Source organism: Phyllosticta capitalensis (assembly GCF_038381095.1).
Source record: "Phyllosticta capitalensis strain CBS 128856 chromosome Unknown BKA78scaffold_9, whole genome shotgun sequence".
NCBI classification, from domain to species: Eukaryota; Fungi; Ascomycota; class Dothideomycetes; order Botryosphaeriales; family Phyllostictaceae; genus Phyllosticta; species Phyllosticta capitalensis.
The window spans coordinates 814,414-834,875 of record NW_027117447.1 but is presented as its reverse complement, the minus strand read 5'-3'; the positions used below and the strand labels follow the sequence as shown (position 1 = coordinate 834,875).

The window sequence follows — 20,462 nt, the reverse complement described above, 5'->3', positions numbered from 1 at the left end:
AGGATACTTCACAAACTTCAATCCGGCGTTGTGAGCTCAAGAGGCTTAGAGGCTCCCTGTCCGCGCTGTTTCCCCAACATTGAAGTCTCCGCGTCTCTACAGCCGCCCCTTATGTGTGCCATGGCTTTCAATATCAACTTTTGACAGGAATATTGTTATCTATCCACGATCTATTCTTCGCGATACGTTGCATCATCTAACTCTAGCGTCCTTCAAGTTACTTAAGAAGGCCACGAAGCACACAACTGCAAAAGCCGTGAGTGCTTGCAAGCTTGCCGTCTCTTCTCCTCAATGGAGCCTGGAAGCTCCCCGTTGAGGTCTCCAGCGATCCTCTCTTGGTTCTCGGCAGCTCCAAATTCGCACGCTGTTGGATCGTACGAAACCTCCCTATGCCCCAAATCTCAACACTGCGTCCAAACTTTGCAACAAACGTCGACGGCTCCGAGCCACCTACCTTGAATCCTCCCCCATCACCACATCCTCAGCGCTGCTGCTCCCAACGCGCGCTTCCACGGCACTATGATCCTCGTTCCGGTCCAGCGTCACGCTGGCCCTAGCGCAGGATTAGCACTCGCATCCGGCGTTCCGCTCGCACTGCCCTTGGCCCTCAATTCGCCCACCACACCATCTGCCATCTTCTTGCGCTCATCGCGTATCTTGAGCAGCACCTTGACAACCCTCTTGGCGATCTCCTTGCGCGCATTTGTCTTGCCGTAGACGTGGTGAACCTGGCCGACGGGCTCGTTGGGGCCCGCGACGATGGGGTCTTTTGGGAAGTAGGCCGCGCCGTTCCAAAAGGCGGGCATATGCTCGTCTGCCGTCATGCGGTAGATGGGCTGGGAGAGACCAAGGCTGACGCTTAGGCGGTTGAGTTGCTCGCCTGGCGATAGGTCGCTTGGAGGCAGCGGCGAGTTGGGGGCGGTGGGAGAGCTCGACGAGCTTGATGAGTGTGGCGAGGTGCCAGCGGCGGCACCTGTTGTTGTCGATGCTGTTGGTGGCGATGAGGGCCGCACACCAGTTGCCGATGATGAAGAGACTGCGGACTTGTTCTTCGCGTTGGAGCTGGTCACGGAGACGCTGGGACTGCCGTTTACGGGAACTGTCGGGTTGGTTTCCGCGGCTGCTGCTCTCGCCCTCTTTTTGCTCGGATGCCCCTTCTCTGGCATGTCGCCTCGAGCTCGCAGCCACCGCACAGCTTCTTGGGCGGCGTAACGCTTAGCCGCCTTCTTGCTGTTGAAGAGTATGTCGCGGCCGCCAAAGGGCTGCTCTGGGCGAGCGGCCAGAGAGCACTCGACGGAGTAGTTGGAGCCATAAATAAATTCCTGGAAAGACGGCGCAGGTATGTCTACAGCACAGCAGTGCTCTTGTCCAGTGTCAGAAATGTGGAGGAAACCAAGTTTATTATAGCGACAAGATGTGGCATCGACATACCAGCCAGCAATCCAACCCAATTCTCATCTTCCGGTCTCCACTGCTCGCCCTGCACCTGTCCTGCTGAGCCCGTCTGAGCCGACTCCTGACCCGTAGAGTCCTCGCGCTTCCTCTTTGCAATGTCCTTGTTCCTCTCCTCAATTGCCTGTTCGAGCACACTACGAGCACTCTCACTAGCAGCAGCTTTGGCTGCCTTTTTGTTGGAGAAGGGGCCAGGGTCGCTGACCTCAAACCGCCTCTCCTCGCCATCAAACATGCGCACCGTGAACGTCAGCTTGACGCTCCAACCCGGGCGCCCTTCACGCATCTTGGGTGTTTCGGCATACTCAAAGATGGGCTGTACGGCGGCCTTGAGGCATATGTTGTTGAACTGCGAGACTGAGTCCGACGACCACGCGCGGCCCGCTTCGATGGCCGGCGGCGGCTGCTGCGAGTCGGCGGTTGCGTACGACGATGGTGTCGAAGCGCGCGTGCGCGTCAGCGACGTGTAGGGCTGCGGCTGTGCCGGAGGCGACGTCAATGGCATTGTGTTGAGCTGGTCTTCAAAGTCGTCAATGCGTTGCGTGTTGTTGTCGTCGAGCAGGGCGAGCCCAGGTATCGACGATGGTTGCGAAGAGGGCGCCGGCGACGCCATGGCGGCGGATGGACGATTGCGGCCAGTTTTCACTCGTGGATTCCAGGAGCTTCGGGGGGCGGAGGCGAAGGCGATTGAGGTGAAGTCGATAGGTAATAGTGGTTTAGGTTGATGGAAGTTGTTGGCTTTGGAGTTGGTTGGGGACTAGCTGACGCGTTGCATCGATGCGTGAAGTGCGAGATCGACAGGAACGAGCTCACGTGGTTTGTCAAACCATTTTCATCACCAGGTTTCAAAGACATCGACCGAGACTTCATCCAAAAGGCATCATCCAGCGACGCATCCAAGGCCGCCTCAACATCGGAGCGCTATTTTCCATAGCCAGCGGCGACCGAAGTCCTACCCATTGGCACGCAGCTGAACGGCCGCATCTTAACGCAGCGAGCCAAAACCAACGACAACGAATGCGAAAGCAATTGAGTTCTCTCACCGCAAGGCTTCCCATCTGCACGATGATGCCATCAAGGAGCCAAACAAAAAAAATGTCCCGAGGACCGTTAAGGCCTTGGTACTGCCAAAGCTAGCGTGTAGCTGTGCCTCGTCACGGTCGAACGACGGATGCCGGCGCTGCGTCAACACCACGCCGCTGGCTCCCCCACAGCAATGGCACAGTCAAAAAGAAACTTGCAGTGATGGAAAGTATCGTTACTTTCCATGGCAAGACCGAGATCTTTTGCATGAGGTACGCACTGCCTACGTACGTAGCACCTGTCGAGGTTGATTTCAAGCTCGACTACATGCAAGGAACTTGCGGGTTCTAATCGAGCCAAAGACCCAGGTGGGTCGCATGTATCGGATGTGCCCCCATGCCCTAGATGGAAGAGTAGAGAGGTGTTGCAAGTATATGCTCTTTCATGTTTCTGCATCTCCATAAGAACAATTCCTTTTCCTTTCACAACGCGCGAGTCCGCCGCCTGCTTTCCACTTCGCTCTCTCTACCGATCGACAGCACCGCACCAAGTTCCCTTGTATCAATCCCACAGCCAGTCGTCTCGTGTAAGAGTCGACGCCAACTCGTCTTTTCGGATACGCCAGAGCTCCATTGCCAAGCCGCACAAACCCTACACCCTGCCAAGTCAGCCCATCGTTATCCACCAGGGCGAAGTCGAAAAATTCGAAAATCCCCATCTCCCAAGATAGCGGTCGGCTCATCTTACCCCAAGTAAGCAGCAACGGCCTCCCCACATCCCTCCTAACTCCAGAGGCCGGCCTCCGGCCGACTCTGACTCTGACTCTCCCGTCTCGCGCGCGCGGCGACAGGGGGGTGATCGCAATCGCACACAGGCAGACATGCAGCAGGGAGTGCGGACGCGAGTGCCGTCCCCCGCGGGGCAGCCTACCTGGTCGATTTGCGGGGATCATGACAGGGCTCGCAGCGAGGGTTTGGTCATGTGATGCGGGGGACAGGGGGTCCCTGAGGGCTGGATGAGCGAGCTAGGGATGGAAGGCATGTAGAGGAAGTGCGAGATTGGGGATGGCGGAGGAGTGGATGGGGGGAGAGTATCAATTCTAGCAGGATGGGTATTGGTGTGCTGCATTCGAACTGTCTAATACGAGCGTCTGATTGATGATCTCTTTAGGATGATCAGGTTGGCGAACAACCCATCTTCCCGCATATCCATTAGGTATCCACTGCTTCCACCGCCTCCTAGTGACTCCCCTACTCAGTATCAACACAAGATGGACAATGAGCTCATTCAAACCCCAAGTCAAAGCAAGACGAGCCACGTCTACCCATCTCAACGCTCGCATAGCAGGCAACCATGCCACTCCCATTCACTCGTACGGTCATTCAGTCCACCTCCCATCACCCAGTCACCCCGCCACCATCAACGAAGACACAAGAGACCTCAAAGAATGGATCAACCCACACCAACCACCCGTCGCACAATCGCATCGGCATCGTCTGATCGACGTACGAGCGGCCTTCCCGCCCCCACGCGCCCAGCATTCACTGATCTACTGCGCGATGCCGTGCGATGCAACCAAAGAATGCGGGCAGGGCAGGCACGCCGGCATGCATGTTTGGCCGGTTCCTGGGTAGGTGGTAGCGAGCTTGCGGTCAGTTGGCCTTGGTGGATGATCTACATATTTCATCCAGCGTTAGGGTTGGTGGGTGGGCAGCGCGCCCATAGTCTTCTTCCCAGACAACATGAGTGTGGGCGCCGGCGAGTTGTGGGAGTGGAAATCTGTTTCGAAGGATATTTTTGAAAGAGGTAGGTGGGCGATATTATTTATTACGACTATGCGTGTGGCGCTTGCGCGCTTCTTGGTCTTTCTATGTATGGCATACGTACAATACAAATTAGGGGAAGGGGTGATATGTAGGAGAATGTTCAACATTGGAGATGTAAGGCAGCTGTACAGGGGATATGCAGTGAAGGTGTGAAAGAGAAGGGGGCCGGAACAGTGAACCGGTGCATTAAAAGTGCGGTGAGAAGGAAATGACAAAAGGTGAGTCGCGCATGGGGGAAGTCTGATGTCTACAGGTCTATTGTGAAGGAGAACGAGCGACCACAACGAAAAGAGCCTCCGGCGTGACGTCTCCGTGATCTTCCCCCTCTCCTCTATCAATCTTTCTCTTCCCCATTCGACTCTGCGACTCGGGTTCCGGCAGCTCTCCCAAGAGAGCGGAAACAATGTTAGTGTCGGGAGAGTGTGTCGGGACGGGGCATCCGTCCTTTTCGCATCCGGACGCCAGAGACGCAAATGAAGCAAGCTAGCGGAGGAGCTGCTACTCTTTGCGCCCCATGTGAACCAAACGAGGAGGTCGCCGATTTGTCAAACTGGACAGGAGAGAGAACGAGGGTTGAGGGGGAGAAGAGAGGGGAAGTGAAAGGGGAATGCGGTGCGAAGTGTGACGTCTGTGATGGAAGATTTGTAATGCGATGCGATGCTGAAGGGATGTTTGAAATTCGATGCCAATGCTGATGATGCTGATGCTGATGATGGTCCTGTCCTGATGCCCAAGGGAAATTGAATGCCGTAAGGAAATGCCGTGATTAATCGGTGTCCAACTTTTGCTGTCTTCCATGCTGATAGAAGCGAGCGATGCGAAGTTGTAATGTCATGCAGTTCGGTCCAAGGTAAAAGGCAGCGCAGCAACGACGACTCCTTGAAAGCATGCAGCAGATTGAACCATGGTCAATTCAATCTGTCATCAACGACGGACGCGACATGGCCAACAGTGGTAAAAGAGCGAGCGCATGAGGTGGTAAAGGAAGCCAAGCCAACAGGGTTGTCGGCTTGAAGCACCAGACGTCTTGTCCCAAATTGCGAGAGAAAGAGGTGCGTCCATGCGTCCCGTGGCAGCGGCGGCGGCGGTAAGGTAGCAGTGGAGAGCTTGAAAGTTGATCCAGGGAAGGGAAGGGAGGGAAGGAACCGCGCTTGCCAGCTCGCCTTCCCGTCCGTAGCGCTGCAGACAACCCCAGACTAGCGCGGCGGCCGATCTTGTAGAAGTGTTGAGGATTGTCGACCCAACTCCTTGTAACAAACGGTGACCCCCGGGCTATAGCGAATGTAGGTCCTTGGTTTTTCGCTCGCTCGCTCGCTCGCTCTCGGTCTGCACCTTTCCTTCCCGCCGTTGGGTTTCTTCAAGCCCTGTTCTGCCCTGGCTACTCCTCCTTTCGCCTCACCCCGTACGTCGCCACTCCACACCAAACACACGCCTCGTCTTGACTCACAACCACGCTTCGGCTTGTCCGCAACCCGCCACATCTGCCGCTAGGCTTGCTTTGGCTGACTGCTCCCAGTCAGCCTCCGTTCGTCGCCCAACAGCTGTGTGTCGCGTATGTTTTTGTCATGCAACAATAACAAATCGATGCGCAGCAGCAGCAGCAGCAGCCTGGGACCGGCTGGCTGGCATGCTGGCTAGACTTTGCCGAACGGAACAGACACGGGAAAGGCCCCTCTCCCCTCATCCTCATCCACCCATCCAACAACCCCAGTCCCAACCCGCTTAATACAGCCGGTTGCACAATCATAGATCGCCGGCTCCTCCTGCGACTGCCCTGGTGCCCTGGCCAATCACGCCCGGATTACCCATGGACGACGGCAGGGCAATCGAGTCGGAGCCGGATCTCTGAACCGAGTCCCTCTTTTCGTGAACCTTGACCTTGTCCGCCCCGTTGGTTTCGTGATGGCTTCCCTCGCTCTTGAGGTCGCTCGAAGAAGACACTCGGACGGCGGCGCCGTTGCCATTGGCCGTCAGGCCTGACGCGTGGCCGTTGCCAAGGGACATGCGGTGCAAACCCTCGGCGAGATCGTGATGCGACAGGCTAGCGATTGTGACTGGTGATTGCGGGGTCGACAAGGACGTAGTCAATGCCGTCGATGGAGGAAAAGGCATCGTGTAATAACGCGCCAGAGGATTCGTTGACGGCGGCGGGAACGGCGGCGGCGGCGGAGGCGGCATTGCTGCCGCAGCCATGTACATGCTGTCCAAGGTAAACGCATTAGTCTCGAGGCCCTGGTGGTACGTACAACGCGCGGGAGTTTGAGCGAGCTCGGCGGGCGGAAGGGACGTGGGATCAACCAGGCGCGCGGACGGAATCAATCGACGACGGCACCGAGCACAGTACAAGCACCCAAGACGCAACGGCACAGGCAATGAGCAGCAAACAAGGCAAGCCGCATGCGAGAGCAAACACTGGTATAAAGCGCGCAATAATACACAAATGAATGCAAACCATAAGGAGAACCAATCATTGCCGGGGAAACCATGAAACTAGCAGAGTTGCAATTTAGAGGAAAAGCAGCATGCTCTAAAAAGCATCCATCCCGAACGAGAGCAATAGCTCGTCTGCAAAGGGGAATCGAAAAACTAGCTACACCCGAGAAAACCTCCATGTCGTGTGGAGAAAAGAGAAGAGTGTCGTTCCCACGAGGGCCGCAAGAAGATTAAGAGAGCAGCAGAAGAACCCCTGGCTTAGCCGTGTTGTACAGGATTTTCTCTAGACCGCAGTCGTAAGAAGGGAAAGAGCAACTTTTTGGTATTGGGGGAAAAGGCAGGAAAACCCGGGAAATTGACTGAGACCGAACTTGATGATGATGAGAGTCGTGACGTGGCATGCATAAGTGAGAAAACCATGGACCAAGCCAACCGAGTTAAGAGCCTTGAAAGACCTTTGAATGCACGACGTACGCGAACTCCCGCTGAACCCTCAAGAAATTGTAAGGAATTTAGCTTACTGTACAACAGTCAGCAAGCCTGGATCGGAAAATGGTCAAAGGATGGTGGTTTTATTGCTGCCATACCTTCATGGGAGCAAACCCGCCGTATGGATTGGGGGGCATGGCCATGTTGGGGTAGACCGGGGGAGGAGGGGCAGGGCGGTAAGGTGTACCTGCGGGACCCGAGTTGTTCTGACTACGGCCCCAGCTGAGACGCACACGCGAGTTGCCAATGGGGTAACCCTGCATCTGGTTGATGGCCATCTCTGCGGCATGGCGCTGCACGAACTGGACGAAGCCGCAGCCCTTGCCAGGAGGAATCTTGACGTAAGTGATTTCACCAAAGCCCTGGAAGAAGGAGCGGAGCTCGTCCTCGGTGACGTAGCCCGAAAGGCCTCCGACGAAAACGGTCGTGTTGTTGGGGTCCGTGAACTGGTTCATGGGCTGGGGAGCGCCGTAGTAGCCGAGAGGAGGTGCGCCCATTCCGTACATGCCAACCGGGCCAGGACCGTGCATACCGCCCATGGGGCCACCGGGACCACCAGGACCGCCGCCGCTCTTGTTCTTAGGAGTAGCGGTCGAAATGCGCATGGGGCGGTTGCCGCAGTAGACTCCCTGCATCTCGTTGAGCGCGCGCTGCTGCTCACTCTCGTCCGAGAAGCGAACGAAACCGTAGCCACGGGACATGCCGCTGATGGGGTCTGTCATGATCTTGGCCGACTTGCAAGAAGGGTACTTGTTCTGGAAGAGCGATACCAGGACATATTCGTTGACTTCGGGGCCGAGATCGCCGACGAAGATGGAGTACTCGGGGCCACGGTCATCACGGCGGTCAGCGAGACCTCCGCCGGAGGCCCAGTTGAGCTTGAAGGGACGGTTCGTGTTGGGAATCATCTGGCCGTTGAGCGAGAGGGCCTTGGCGGCGGCCTCGGGGGTCTGGAAGTCGACAAAGCAGTAGCCGGCGTTGTTGCTGCCATTGTCAGTTTGAATGTGAAGTAGGAAGCAGATCATGATCTTACCCAGAGAACTTGTCGCGAATCATCTTGACGTTGACTTGCTCGCCCATGCCGAACCAGACACTGCGGATGAAGTTCTCGTCGATCCAAGGCTCGAGTTCACCCATCCTGCACATGAATTAGCCATGGTTGCTTCGATCCAAGTCGCGCGCCATCTTTGGGTGAAGCGAAAGCTTCAGACCGACGCGCCCATGTGCGCACACGTACCATAGGGTTGTCTTTGCCTCGCCGCCAGGGCCTGGCTGAGCAGCGTTGGGCGCGCCAACAGGCATGTTTCCACCTTGGAACTGACCGGCCGCGCTCTCGATGGGCTGGCCCATCTGCGGTTGTGGTTGTCCTCCAGCGACGCCCTGCGCGTTGGAGTCGTCGGCGCCGGGCTGGCCTTGAAACGAGTTGTCGTAAGGGAAGCTCATTGTGGCCGCGCGAGGTGCTGCGGTAGGTATATTCGGAAGCGTGTGAAAAAAGTCGAAGAGGCTTTGGTTAACGTCCTAGCGTTGACGAAGGTAAAGCTAACCGGGCGAGTGATAAGTCAGCACAGACGCTCTGATCGCACAGCGGGGAGGCATGTGAGAAAAGCAAGAGGCACGAGCTCAAAGCCCGGATCAGGCGTGCAGATGATTGACGCTTGGGTCAGGACTCACCTTGAGAAGAATGACTGCAGATGGCAAGATGTATCGCCGAGATTGCTGGAAGCGGACCTGGATTGCGCGCGTAGGCAAAGCCGCAGGGACCAGAGGCGAGGAGCCCGAGGGAATTGAAGGCGACTTGACTTGGAGAGACCACGCGAGTGAAAATTCAGAGGTAGGAGAGCCTAGCAATGCTGAATGAGGGGCGTTTGCTCGAGGCGGCGGAAGCAGCAGAAGAGAGGTCACTCGCGAATCTGCCAAGAAGAAAAAGCGTCAGTCAGCAAGCGGCAGAGGTGGTGGCAGAAAGGCAAGAGTGCCGAATCACATGGGCGCGGGGTCCGTGGCACGAGGTCGATGCCGGAGGGTGCTTGAGCGACAGCAGGCGCGAGGTCGAAGTGAAGGGTGCGAGAGAGAAGTGAATGGTAATGTAGCGGGCGGGTTGTGAGGTAGGTAGGTGCGGAGGAGCGGGTGCGGCAGAAGTAGCGCGGCGGCGGCGGCGACAGGGCAGCGACACACGACCCACAACGACGACTTGAGCGGAAACGCGCGCGCGCAGAGAGGCAGCGCAACGACGCGGTGCTCGACGGGCGATGGCTCGACGACGCGCCGGTGGATGCGAAAGTGGCCGGGGGGCGAGGATTGCGTCGACGGGCGACCGGGGCAGCGAGGATCGCGGTTTGGACGGGGTCGCGGTGGACGGCGAGGTGGAGATGGGTGCTTGTAAAAAAAAAATTGAACTTACCAAGCTAATGACGACGGGCTGGAAGCAGAGCGGCAATGCAGAGAGACTGGCGCCAGACTGGAGAGACGAAAGACCCAACACGCGTGACGCAAAGGGAAGACGAGCGGAATAAATAAGCGTGGGAGCTGGTGGTGAGGGATTAGTGTGTAGGTAGGTTGAGGGCGAGGAGCGAAGGGAAGGAAAGTGAGGAAAGGGCAGACGCAGTCCCGTGATTCTGCTGGCGAGCGGTCCCATGTTTTGGCCAGAGTCTATCGAGCCCACGACCACGACCCGGGCCCGCGTCCGCCTTCAGTCTCTGTCCTCTCCGCATCCGCTGCACGACATGATGTTCAAGATGCCATAGGGCTGTTTCAGCATGATGAAGACGATCGTCTTGACCGCTTGCAGCCCCAGTCCAGTCGCCAGCACGCCCGCGAGCTCCACATGACATTCCGGCGGCGCGGGTCGCTGCAAACGACTTAGTTGACGACCTCTGCATCTACATCTAGCGCACCAGGTTTACTACCTTACGCTACCATCTACCTCGCTCGTCCATCCCTAGATCCCGACCGCCACCCCTCGCCAGTCAACAACCTCGAGCAAAATCAACTCGGAAGCCGTCTGTGCTCCTTCTCCACGACAATCACATTGCTTGTTTTGTTCAGGGGCCACTCATTGGTTACTGCTTCACGCTTCGTCCATTGGTCGCTACTGTATCGTGCAATTGGACCGCTCCAGTCGAGCCCAGGGGACAGGTCATCAACCCCACCAACCCTCCCGAGTAATAATCAGCAAACGCCCTAGGCCCATCTCTTTACTGCTTTGGGGGAACCCCTTCGGCTGCCTGGGAGTCGCCAAAAGAGTCGCGGCCAGACTCAAACACCTTGTCAAAGTCGTACTCGCCCCACCTAATGTCGGGGTTGAGGCCAGCAAACTTCCACACGCCATTGACCTTTTTGTACCAGTGCGTGTTGGTGCTGTGGGCATGTCCCTTGACGGCAACCTTGGTACGCGTCTCGTCCGTGTAGCGCTGGTGGGGCACGCGCAGCTGGTGCACCCCAATGACCTCGTCGTCCGAAATCTTCTGCCACTTGGTACCGCCGATGAAGTGTTGAGTCTTGAGCAGCGGGTTTCCAAGGACATCAGGCGACGAAATCATGCCAATAAACTCCTCGGCCGGCATGGCCTCCCAGAGCTTGTCCAGGAACGAGCGGTAATCGATCTGCAATGAACCATTGGCAACGGCTTCCCCATCATGACAGCAGCATACTGACCCTCAAAGTTGGCGCGATGCACTTGCGGAGCCTAGCCCAGTCCTTGGTGTCGTAGCTGTCGGCCCACTCGACGAGGCAGTCGCAGAGGCCGAGGTAGTCTGTCCCCCATTAGCATGGCCCCCAACTTGTCCATCATGTTGGACCACGAACCCTCGAAGGTGATGTTGCCGCTGGCCATTTTGGAATGAGTATGATGTCTGGCTAAGGGCAGAATGGGGTGATATGCACGTTCTGAGCAAACCAAACGTCAATGGCCCTTGGCCCTTGATATATACCTCTGTAAACTACATGTCGGTGGTCCGGATCCCCATGCTAGGACACGTCCGGCGGACTCTGCGGGGGGACCCGAAAGCCCCGGACGTGATGCTAACCGATTTGACCATGAATCTAGAAAAAACACAGTTGTTTGCGGCAGCTGGAGACGAGCTGGAGGCGTCTGAAAAATGCACAAGTTTCGGTCGACAGAGTTCGGGTCGTCGATGGATAGCGCGCCATGGAGAGTTGACGGGCAGCATCGTTCATTCCTAGCGCCCTGATACACGGGTAGCGATTCTGGTGGTTCTCCCAGTCAATGGCGGGCGGGAGCGCGGGGATTGGCAAGCTCGACGCCCGGCCGTGGAGCTCAGGCAAGCAGAGGCCGTTGAGGAATCGGGATTGTGCTCCTGGCGCTGGTCATGGACCCGGTCCTGCGATGTGGTGATGGCATGGCTGACGGGCGCACGGGATTGCCGCCGGCCCGAAGCTTCGGCCTTCAGGTGGTCTGCCCGGGCCCGCCTCCACCGGCGGCTGTATGCCCGTACAGTTGGTTGTCACTGTGCTGTGTACAGAGAAGATGGGAGTTGTCGGGCCATCGAAAAGAAGTTTATTGTTCTCAATCACTGCATGAGCAGCTCAAATCTCTCGAGTCTCAGTCAAGCCTACAGTACTTCGTCATACAGCACCTGAACTGGTAATATTACTGTTCCAATGGTGGTAAGCAAAGACGCCCGTCACCGCATGCCGTGGCCAAGACTGGTTCCCCGGTGCTATATGACCAGGGCTCATGCAGCTGAAGGAATTGTACAAATAGCTGGAGCTGCCATGTTGCTCTGGGATTCCCCGTCAGATGGTGGGTGAGGTGGTCAATGACTCGTGCGGCGCCTGAGCTTCAAGGAAAGCCGTTTTTGGACAAACAAAAATCGACGACTTCTCAAAGAGGAAGCTCGCTCAAAGCAGACACGAAGAAAGGGCTCGAACGGGCCACTTCAACAATGGGATGGACTCCAGTGGATAGGAGGAGTGACGCAAGCTGGAGCGGCTTGGCGCCACCGCGACTTTGACCCATCTGCGACACGTCCAACGCAACAACTGGATTCCATATCCACACCTCCAACGCCTTCACTGGCGTCTCAGTCTCACCCTCTGCTCTCTCCCCCAGGAACCAACCAGAAAGAAACCGCCGACGCCCCTGTTTCGCCCATCCTCCTCCCTTGACGCCGCCACGACTGTCTCTTCCCTTTTCCAAACTTTGACCTGCCGACCATGTCAGACGCCAAATACCAGCCCGCACCGACGGCCGAACCGCCGCGCGACCCCCCGCCCACATACGAGTCTGCCGTCGACAAGTCCAATGCAGGCCCTGTGACAAACCCTCGCCGTCAAACAATGTCGCGCGTTCCGTTGCCGCTGGACCTGGCCGCCTTGAACGATCTAAGGGGGAAGCGGGTCATTCTGGCGTCGCAGAGCCCCAGGCGGCGACAGTTGCTCGCGCAGGTGTGTCGGGATTCAAAATGCCAAAGGAGAGAGCGTCAGGTCTAACGCGGGGCGTCCACATCTAGATTGGCCTGCACAATGTCGAGATAATACCGTCGACGTTTGCCGAAGACCTGCCCAAGACCATGGCGCCGTTCGAATACGTGCTCGAGACGGCGACGCAAAAGGCCATGAACGTGTACAAGACGGAAATTGACAACGAGGAAAAGGGCGAGCCGGCCCTCATCATTGCCGCCGACACCATCATCGTCGACCACTTTGGCGCCATTCTCGAAAAGCCGCGCAGCGAGCGCGAGCACATTGAGATGCTCAAGGGCCTGCGCGACAATAACGAGCACCACGTCTTTACTGCCGTGGCATGCATGTCGCCCCTCGAGAGCGCGCGCGACCCCGGGTACGCCATGAAGACGCATGTCGAGGACACGGTCGTCCGGTTCGATAAGAGCGGTACGTTTGTTCAGAAACGAGCGAGGCCTCGTCGAGGACCTCCTCCGCGCTCCTTCCCTTCCTTCCATTTCCCTTCCCCCTTTATGCCAATCGTTGCGAAATTGCCTTGCCATGCAGCTGCTGACCCTGGCTTCCCCCTCGACAGTAACCGACGAGCTCATCCTCGCGTACGTGCGCACCCGCGAGGGCGCAGACAAGGCCGGCGGCTACGGAATCCAGGGCATCGGGTCCATCCTGGTTGAGCGCATAGAGGGCACCTTTGACAACGTGGTCGGTCTGCCGCTGCGCGCCACGCTCAAGCTGATTGAGGAGGTGACGAAGGATGAGGACGAGATGGATATGGACGCTGCCGCAGCCATGGAGGGCGACTTGGATGACTAGGGCAGCAAACGGTAAGGAAACGACGGGATGCGTGAGTTTGACGACTGTTGGGACAAAGTTCTGTGTTGGAGGACAGGGGGTCATCCGCAACACTTGGTCCTGCTTGCACATTGGGCGCGAGAGTATGCATTCTCACTGAGTCTGTCGCAGTCAGTCGGTCGGCCACAGCAAGCAGGCAGTCGACGCGCGCGAGCTTTTTCATATACCCACCTACGCCTTCCTTGTACACATTTGATTGCTCGGCTCGACTCGTTCACTGGCTCGCGGCAGACGTAGACCACTGCTACCCACATGGCACACAGTTGCTATACTTGCTGTACGTATGTATGTACCTGCAAACATGCATGGACCGTGCATGATGATAAAGGGAAACGCAAATTGACATAGATCATACCCATTGCTGTCTTTTTCCCTTTAGTCTCACTATTCCGCCGCGTCCTTTGTTTTCGTCTTTTTGTGGTGAATTTGTTCTGTTCCATTTTCCGTCCATAACATCCGTCTATTCGTCTATCCATCTACCCTCAATTGTCCTTGTATTTCTGTCCCATCGTACCCCTTCATTAGCTCCAAAGTCCCGGCCCTTCATCCCCTCATCCCTTTCTCCATCGGTTTACCACTCATACCCCCATCTGCCAGCTCTGAACACCAAAGCAGCCTGGTCAGTCTGTCTCTTCCAGGTCAAAACGACGGGAATTCAACCTCTGCATGGTTGGATTGAGGGTTCGGTCATTGGGACGCTGATGAGACGGCCAGTCCGCCCGCTCGCCTGATGCTTGCCTATGCATCTGAGAACATCAAGACGACGCAGTCAAGCAACTCGACGTTTGCCAAAGACCTTACACGCCTCGAGGACTGTCTGGTCTTCGAGTCAACGTCGTTGGTGGGCGTCCGTCCGTTTCCTTCTCCTTTTCGAAACTTTCCCCCCTTCCCACCCGGTGAATGGTGCTTCTGATCTAACTCCTGTGCAGGGACTAAGCAAAAGGTGGACGGCGCATAGGGACGTTGTTGAGTTGAATAATTACTTTATTTGATTCATTCGTTGCTGGTCGTAAAGATCCCGCGTGCGATATGCTACCCCCTTTCACATCACTTCCGCATACTGCTATATCTCGCTACAAACGCGCTCACGATGTCATGCCATGCCATGCAATGCAATGCAAAAACGGAGCTTCCGGCCGAAAATGCAACCAACCAACCAACCGCCCAATGCCGATGGATGCACGCAAAGAACCAGTCATTAAACGTCTCTCTGCTCCTGATCATCATCATCAAAGAGCCCACTTCAGTAGCGTCGACTGCCGCAAGACTTGTCGTCGTCGTCGTCGTCCACGTCTACTCCTTTGAAATGTCGGCAATCTCCAAGACGGCCTTGCCAAAGTTCTTGCCGCTCAGCATGCCGAGGAAGGCGTCGACGGCGTCGTCCATCTTGTCGACGTGCATCTTGGTCTTGAAGGTGCCCTCGGCGATCCACTTTTGCACGTTCTCCTGGTGCGCCTTGGCGTGCAGCGGGCCCATGTCGGCGTCGCTGACGATGAAGCCGCGCATCGTGATGCGCTTCGTCACCACGTGGAACAGGTTGCGGATGCCGTAGCGCTCCTCGGGCGTCGCGTTGTACTGCGAGATCATGCCGCAGGCGACTGTGGGGGAATGTGTTGTTAGCAATGTGAACGGCAAAGTGTTGGTACTTTTGGGGCGTGTCACTTACTGATGCGGCCGTGGTTGTTCATGGCCTCGAGAGCGGCCTCGAGCGTCTCGCCGCCGACGTTCTCAAAGTAAATGTCGACGCCGTTGGGCGCCAGGCGGGCCAGCGCGTCGGAAGGCTTCTCCTTCTTGTAGTTGAAGCCGGCGTCAAAGTTGAGCTCCTTGAGGATGAAGTCGAGCTTGGCGTCGTCGCCAACACTGCCAATGACCTTCAGGCCCTCGTGCTTGGCCAGCTGCCCGACAATCTGACCAACGGCGCCGCTGGCCGCCGAGATGAAAATCGTCTCGCCCTTCTTGGGCTTGCCAATCTCGTAGAACGACGAGTACGCCGTCAGGCCCGGCATGCCCAGCGCGCCCGTGAAGAGCTTCGCGTCCAGGTTGTACGGGTTGTTGAGCTGCCTGAAGCCGTTGGCCGCCGCCTCGGGGAGCACGCTGTACTCCTGGATCGGGCACATGCCCGTGACGAGGTCGCCGGGCTGGAACTTGGGGTTTGCCGACTTGACGACCTTGGCGACGACGGCATTGTCAATGGGCTCGTTGAGGTTGAACGACGGGAAGTACGACTTGGTGCCGGGCTCCCGCATGCGGCCACGCTGGTAGGGGTCGAGAGAGGCGTAAAAGTTCTTGGTCACGATGCCGCCCTGGGGGGGCTCGACCGTGTCCAGGTCAATGGGACGCGACTCGACGGCAATGTCGACGCCGGGCTTGGGCCAACCCGTAGGCGGGTTCTTGTAGATGAAGCTCTTGTTCTGGACTTGGACCATTTTGATGTCGAATGTGATGGTAAGAGGAGAAAGAGGTAGAAATGACGCGGAGGTGCGAGGGGTAGTAGACTTGTTTAGGTTGTTGCAATTAGGTAGTATCAGAATGAAAGCAGAAAGCGAGAACTAGAGCGGGAGCCTAGCAGTATTATATCCAGAGCTGCCCAGCAGTGTAACTGCTAACAAAGAAGGAGGGAAGAGAAGAAAAAAAAAATTACTAGACAGGCAGCATCACCGCGGCCACCGGACCAGACGGTAGCCGGCTCCTAACGTGCGGACAGAGGGGCCTTCTTTCGTCCATCTTCGACGATTGCATCATACAGGGCAAGCCAGCAGTCGGCAGTGGCGGGCGTCGAGCCACTCGTTGAGCCCCTTGCGGCTGGCCTTGGCCGAGTGCCGAAAAAGTGATGACGGGGATGGCGAAGGGTCACGGCCGCGAGCGCGACCGACCTTCTCCGCCTCCGAGCGAGCGGCCCGAAGCCGTGTCCGATCTGGTGTAGATTATATTCCACATTGAAGTCGAAGTGACTGATGAATGCTTTGCCTTGGATCTTGGAGACCAGCTCCTGGACGTTCAGGATTTGCATGTTCCTTCTTGACAAGACTCCCAATCGCGTATCTGCGAGCTCATGGCGACGAAAAGGACAGAAGGGGCGCCGGACAGACGTACGCTTTTGGATGTCCGCTCCGCATCGTCCGGGCGTGCTGGCGGTGGTCCTTGAGCTGGGCAAAAGGCTGTGAGGTTGTTTTCGGTGCGAGGTCCAGACAGGACAGACCGACGGAGGCGGAGACTACATTGAGTATGTAAACCGTTGGTGGTGGCTCAAGCCTGGTGGTTCCTCTGACAGATGGACAGATGGTGTGGTGTTTCAGAGAGCGGGGAGATGATTTGAAAGAAAGACGATGGAACAAAAAAAAATGGTGATCGGCTTGCGAAACTGCCGCGGTGGCTGCCCCGCGCCTCCTCGATAACCTCGATAAGCCAAATCCGTCCTCTTCTCTCCAGCAACCAGGAACCTCCATCAACACCTTTCCTTCACCACCCTTGACGTCACAGGCCTGAGTGCAGCTCCAACCTCCGTCGCCTCCTGAGATGTACGGCAGCCATCGTCCGCCGTGCTCCCCGACCCACAGCCAACCCTGAGTCCACGTTGCTGAGCAAGCCGATTAATAATCCCCCAGGTTCCTCTTGCATCCTGTCCTGTGGATGTCTAACTCCGGATGCAGTAGTACGCACGGAAGGCGTCCCTGCAGGCAAGCAAACAACCTCGGATAGCAGGTGGCCAACGAAGAAGCAGATAGAGAAGAGAAGAAGAAAACAATTGTCAGCTTACGACAGCACCGCAAATACGGGCCCTCGGACGCATCCTTGACCACCTTGTTGGACGACGATTGACGTATCAACGAGTCCCCCTTTGGTATCACCGAGATGAATATGAGCGGCATATGCGGTCAACCAACGTCGTCCGCAAAAGCACGACACAGGTGCAGGCAGATCACTCAAAGAGCCGCGGTAAAATTCTAGATCTGCGTCCATCAACCGGGGTCGGAAGTCGCTCGGACCCAGTCATTCGGGCCTGGTCCGGACGGGCTTCCTGCCTTACAGGGTTCCAAAGCCTCTTCGCTTTTTTTTTTACTGTGATGAGGCTCTGGTGACGCTGTGACGTCGCTGGTTTTGTTGTTGAAGCCAACCTAGCACCCAGTCCGGTCAGTCGGCAAGAGACACAGCGTCGCCGAGACGTTTCTGGCAGCGTCTGTTCGAAACTGCAGCCAGCGCCTCGTGGTGGCGGGCGGCGGCTGCACCCGTTTTTATTTCCTTTTGCGGCAGGGAAAAAGACACGACAACGTGGCAGAGAATCCGAGCAGCATCACGCATGCAGAGGTGCGCCATGTCGGACAGCACAGACCCTTCCATCTGTGTTCCTCGCCAGTTCTATACGGGACGTTTGGCCGACGGAAACTAGGGAGCTGCTCCCGAAATGCCCGGCTTGCTCCAATATAGCGCAGCGTCCGATGGACTGACCGTGCCAGGCTGACGTTCTAGGCAAGAGGCACCTATCTGGCAACGCTTCAGGAGTGGCATAGATAGGGGATATACACAGGCGCTCCACACTCTACGGACGTAGCCCCACGGCCCTGTGTCTCTCTTCCTCCTGCGAGCCACTGGTCTTCCTAGCCCTACAACTCGTGCCACGGTGGTTGACGAAAGGAATTGCTAATCCGATCTCTATCGCCAAGCCAGAACATGTAGAGATATGGAGTGTTCAAGTGCTTGATACATCCAACAAAGAGATAATTTTCCTCTTGATAGGTAGTCACAGGGAACATATAGATGCTTGCGTCTCAAGGTGCGAAGACGTGAAGCTGAGCCTAGGTTGAATTTATTTCGTCATCTACTGCGCAATCATCAGGAACAAATGCTGTCAAATGCCGTTTCTGTCTTGCATTCGTCTATCTGCCTCTTACAAACCCGCCGGCATGACGCAAAGCATTCGTTCTTCTGTAACCCACTTGTGAGCATCAGTCCATCAGATCAGCGACTCATCTGGTGATTACACAACACGATGCGGCTGACGCAAGAAAAAAGATGGACAGATTGCCCCATCCAAGCATGTCCCAAAATCACATCTTTATCACACCTCACAAACTCACTCCACCAAAACAGCTCCTCCCACATCCACAACTTCCCCCACCAACCAAGAACACCACAGAGCCAACGCCAATGCAGCCCCGCCTTTCCCTCCTGCACTGATAGCCGCCCCCGCGTTTGCGGCGCTTGGCGCCAGCGACGAGGCCGAGCTTGGCGTCGTGGCAGCTGACGACGACGCGTTGGTGGTAGGCGTTGAGGAAGAAGGCGATAGATAGGATGTGCTGAGTGTGCTTGAGCTGCCCTGAGAGCTCCAATCCGCGGTTGATGTTGAGGATGCGGAGGAGGAGGAGGTGGATGACAAGGGGATTGAGACATAAACGGAGGTAGTTATGGGCGTAGAGACCGTAGAGACCGAGATTAGAGTAGTCGGCATCATCATAGTGGTAGTTACAGTAGTTGCAGTACCATTCCACGCAGAAGAAGACGAAGAGACTATCGAATGCACATGGTGGTACACGGTAGGAATGGACGAGTATTCTTCATCGGCGCCCACATAGGCGGCGGTCGAGGTCTGTCCGTCATTTGCCCAATCCAAAACCACGAGCGAAGACGCCTCAGCGCCCGGCTTGTCTTGCTCGGCACAGGCGCTGGGCGTGGTGTTTTCCAGGCCCTTCTCACTGGCTGCGGCCTCGCTTCTTTTGCTCTTGGTCTTCTCGACGGCTTCCTGCCGCTGGGTCCAGTGAAATTTGTTGTCGGGTACTGTTGGATGCCACTCGGGTTGTCCGAGGACAGGATCAAGGGGGGCAGGAATGACAGCGGCAGTCAATGGCAGAGTGATACGACCGTGAATGCCGTCTCTCCTCCTATGGGGGCGGCCCTCGCCCGGGAAGTCGACATTCTGGCCAACACGACGCGGTGTAGGAGGAGAATAGTGCATCATTTCTTCCTCGGAAATAAGGCTCTTCTGGTCGAAGCGAAGCGTGCTGACAGCTCCGGTCATGAGCGAAAATTCAGGCCAGTCAGTCGTAGCAGTAGGCAGCTGCTCCACCACTGCCGTTGCGGGCGAGGCGGGGACGGTGGCATACTCCTGTCTGGCGAGAATGTCCCTCTTGCCGTTGTTGTTGAGATTGCGGCCGAGCTCGACGTCATCCTCAGGTGGAAAGGGGGCTTCATTGACTGGAACCGGCCGGATTGTAACATAGATAACCTCCGTGGTGGTCAATGATGGTTCAGCGTCGCGGCGATCGAGCTTCCAGATGTTGTCGGCCGGCAACCCGTAAAGCGGCGCCATGTCAAAGGCGCGCTCGTTTAAAACAGTGTCCGGCCGCGGTAGGATAACGGTTTGGACGGCGTCGACAGCGCCAGGGGAGGTGTACGAATTCCTCCAGAATGGTACTGTAGCAGATGTATTTGCGCCCATTTCGAATACAAAGGCAATGAGAGAGATGTCCGGTAGCCAGATTATCTGTAGTTGCTGAGGACAGATCGGAGGCTAATATGTTTATGAGGACTCGAATGCGCTTTGATCGAGCAACATTTTGATGCAAGCAAACGAACGAGACATGACAGCTGTCTTGTTTGCTACCTGACTTGGTTTGCTTCTGGTCCTGGAGTCGGTTGCGATTGTGCTGTACGAGTATATGTGTTGGTGTTGCTCTTTTCGATACACAAGGTAGCTTGTAGAGCTTATCTTAATGTTGTTAACACGTTCCTACGCAGGCAGAGGTGATGTGAAGAGCCTCCGCGGAGTTTGATAAGCGCGAAACAGCTATATTTGATTTAATGCAAAGGCTGGCAGGTGCAGGGATCACACCCAAAAGGATGAAGACGAAAATTCGAACATCCGCTTCTCTGGAGCGGTTGTGTTCATGTGTTCTGCGACTGTTTGCCCTGAGCCTGTCATTGAGCAACCAACAATGCGATGTCATGGACACAGAGTCTGAAAATAGTTGTGGA

At 56.5% G+C, this 20,462-nt stretch overlaps 9 protein-coding genes across 9 annotated transcripts; 2 read left to right on the top strand and 7 right to left on the bottom strand.

Annotated features, from left to right (window-relative positions):
* Window positions 1–134: 134 nt before the first annotated feature.
* BKA78DRAFT_321798 (uncharacterized protein) lies at window positions 135–2,205 on the bottom strand. Its single transcript, XM_066889061.1, has 2 exons — window positions 1,432–2,205; window positions 135–1,363 (listed from the first exon to the last, which is right to left on the bottom strand). The coding sequence occupies exons 1-2, from the start codon at window positions 2,063–2,065 to the stop codon at window positions 543–545; spliced, it is 1,455 nt and encodes a 484-aa protein (XP_066741170.1). The 5' UTR covers window positions 2,066–2,205; the 3' UTR covers window positions 135–542.
* A 548-nt stretch (window positions 2,206–2,753) lies between these two features.
* On the bottom strand, window positions 2,754–3,537 carry BKA78DRAFT_186145 (uncharacterized protein). Its single transcript, XM_066883502.1, has one exon. It carries the CDS (start codon window positions 3,425–3,427, stop codon window positions 2,918–2,920), a length of 510 nt encoding a protein of 169 aa, XP_066741169.1. The 5' UTR covers window positions 3,428–3,537; the 3' UTR covers window positions 2,754–2,917.
* An 83-nt stretch (window positions 3,538–3,620) lies between these two features.
* BKA78DRAFT_321796 (uncharacterized protein) lies at window positions 3,621–4,238 on the top strand. The gene has a single exon (XM_066889060.1). It carries the CDS (start codon window positions 3,753–3,755, stop codon window positions 4,107–4,109), a length of 357 nt encoding a protein of 118 aa, XP_066741168.1. The 5' UTR covers window positions 3,621–3,752; the 3' UTR covers window positions 4,110–4,238.
* Window positions 4,239–5,617: 1,379 nt separating this feature from the next.
* On the bottom strand, window positions 5,618–6,695 carry BKA78DRAFT_321794 (uncharacterized protein). Its single transcript, XM_066889059.1, has one exon. The coding sequence runs from the start codon at window positions 6,498–6,500 to the stop codon at window positions 6,045–6,047; it is 456 nt and encodes a 151-aa protein (XP_066741167.1). The 5' UTR covers window positions 6,501–6,695; the 3' UTR covers window positions 5,618–6,044.
* A 386-nt stretch (window positions 6,696–7,081) lies between these two features.
* On the bottom strand, window positions 7,082–8,618 carry BKA78DRAFT_186078 (uncharacterized protein). Its single transcript, XM_066883501.1, has 2 exons — window positions 8,257–8,618; window positions 7,082–8,207 (listed from the first exon to the last, which is right to left on the bottom strand). Exons 1-2 carry the CDS (start codon window positions 8,367–8,369, stop codon window positions 7,307–7,309), a joined length of 1,014 nt encoding a protein of 337 aa, XP_066741166.1. The 5' UTR covers window positions 8,370–8,618; the 3' UTR covers window positions 7,082–7,306.
* Window positions 8,619–10,414: 1,796 nt separating this feature from the next.
* On the bottom strand, window positions 10,415–11,052 carry BKA78DRAFT_332953 (Scytalone dehydratase; the record flags this gene model as incomplete). Its single annotated transcript, XM_066890031.1, has 3 exons — window positions 10,415–10,822; window positions 10,875–10,972; window positions 11,025–11,052. The coding sequence occupies 3 exons, from the start codon at window positions 11,050–11,052 to the stop codon at window positions 10,415–10,417; spliced, it is 534 nt and encodes a 177-aa protein (XP_066741165.1).
* A 1,343-nt stretch (window positions 11,053–12,395) lies between these two features.
* BKA78DRAFT_355427 (Maf-like protein-domain-containing protein) lies at window positions 12,396–13,454 on the top strand (the record flags this gene model as incomplete). Its single annotated transcript, XM_066891901.1, has 3 exons — window positions 12,396–12,626; window positions 12,692–13,073; window positions 13,219–13,454. The coding sequence occupies 3 exons, from the start codon at window positions 12,396–12,398 to the stop codon at window positions 13,452–13,454; spliced, it is 849 nt and encodes a 282-aa protein (XP_066741164.1).
* A 1,332-nt stretch (window positions 13,455–14,786) lies between these two features.
* BKA78DRAFT_298258 (uncharacterized protein) lies at window positions 14,787–15,919 on the bottom strand (the record flags this gene model as incomplete). Its single annotated transcript, XM_066886886.1, has 2 exons — window positions 14,787–15,091; window positions 15,160–15,919. The coding sequence occupies 2 exons, from the start codon at window positions 15,917–15,919 to the stop codon at window positions 14,787–14,789; spliced, it is 1,065 nt and encodes a 354-aa protein (XP_066741163.1).
* A 2,345-nt stretch (window positions 15,920–18,264) lies between these two features.
* Window positions 18,265–20,281, bottom strand: BKA78DRAFT_321782 (uncharacterized protein). Its single transcript, XM_066889058.1, has one exon. The coding sequence runs from the start codon at window positions 19,924–19,926 to the stop codon at window positions 18,565–18,567; it is 1,362 nt and encodes a 453-aa protein (XP_066741162.1). The 5' UTR covers window positions 19,927–20,281; the 3' UTR covers window positions 18,265–18,564.
* Window positions 20,282–20,462: the final 181 nt, after the last annotated feature.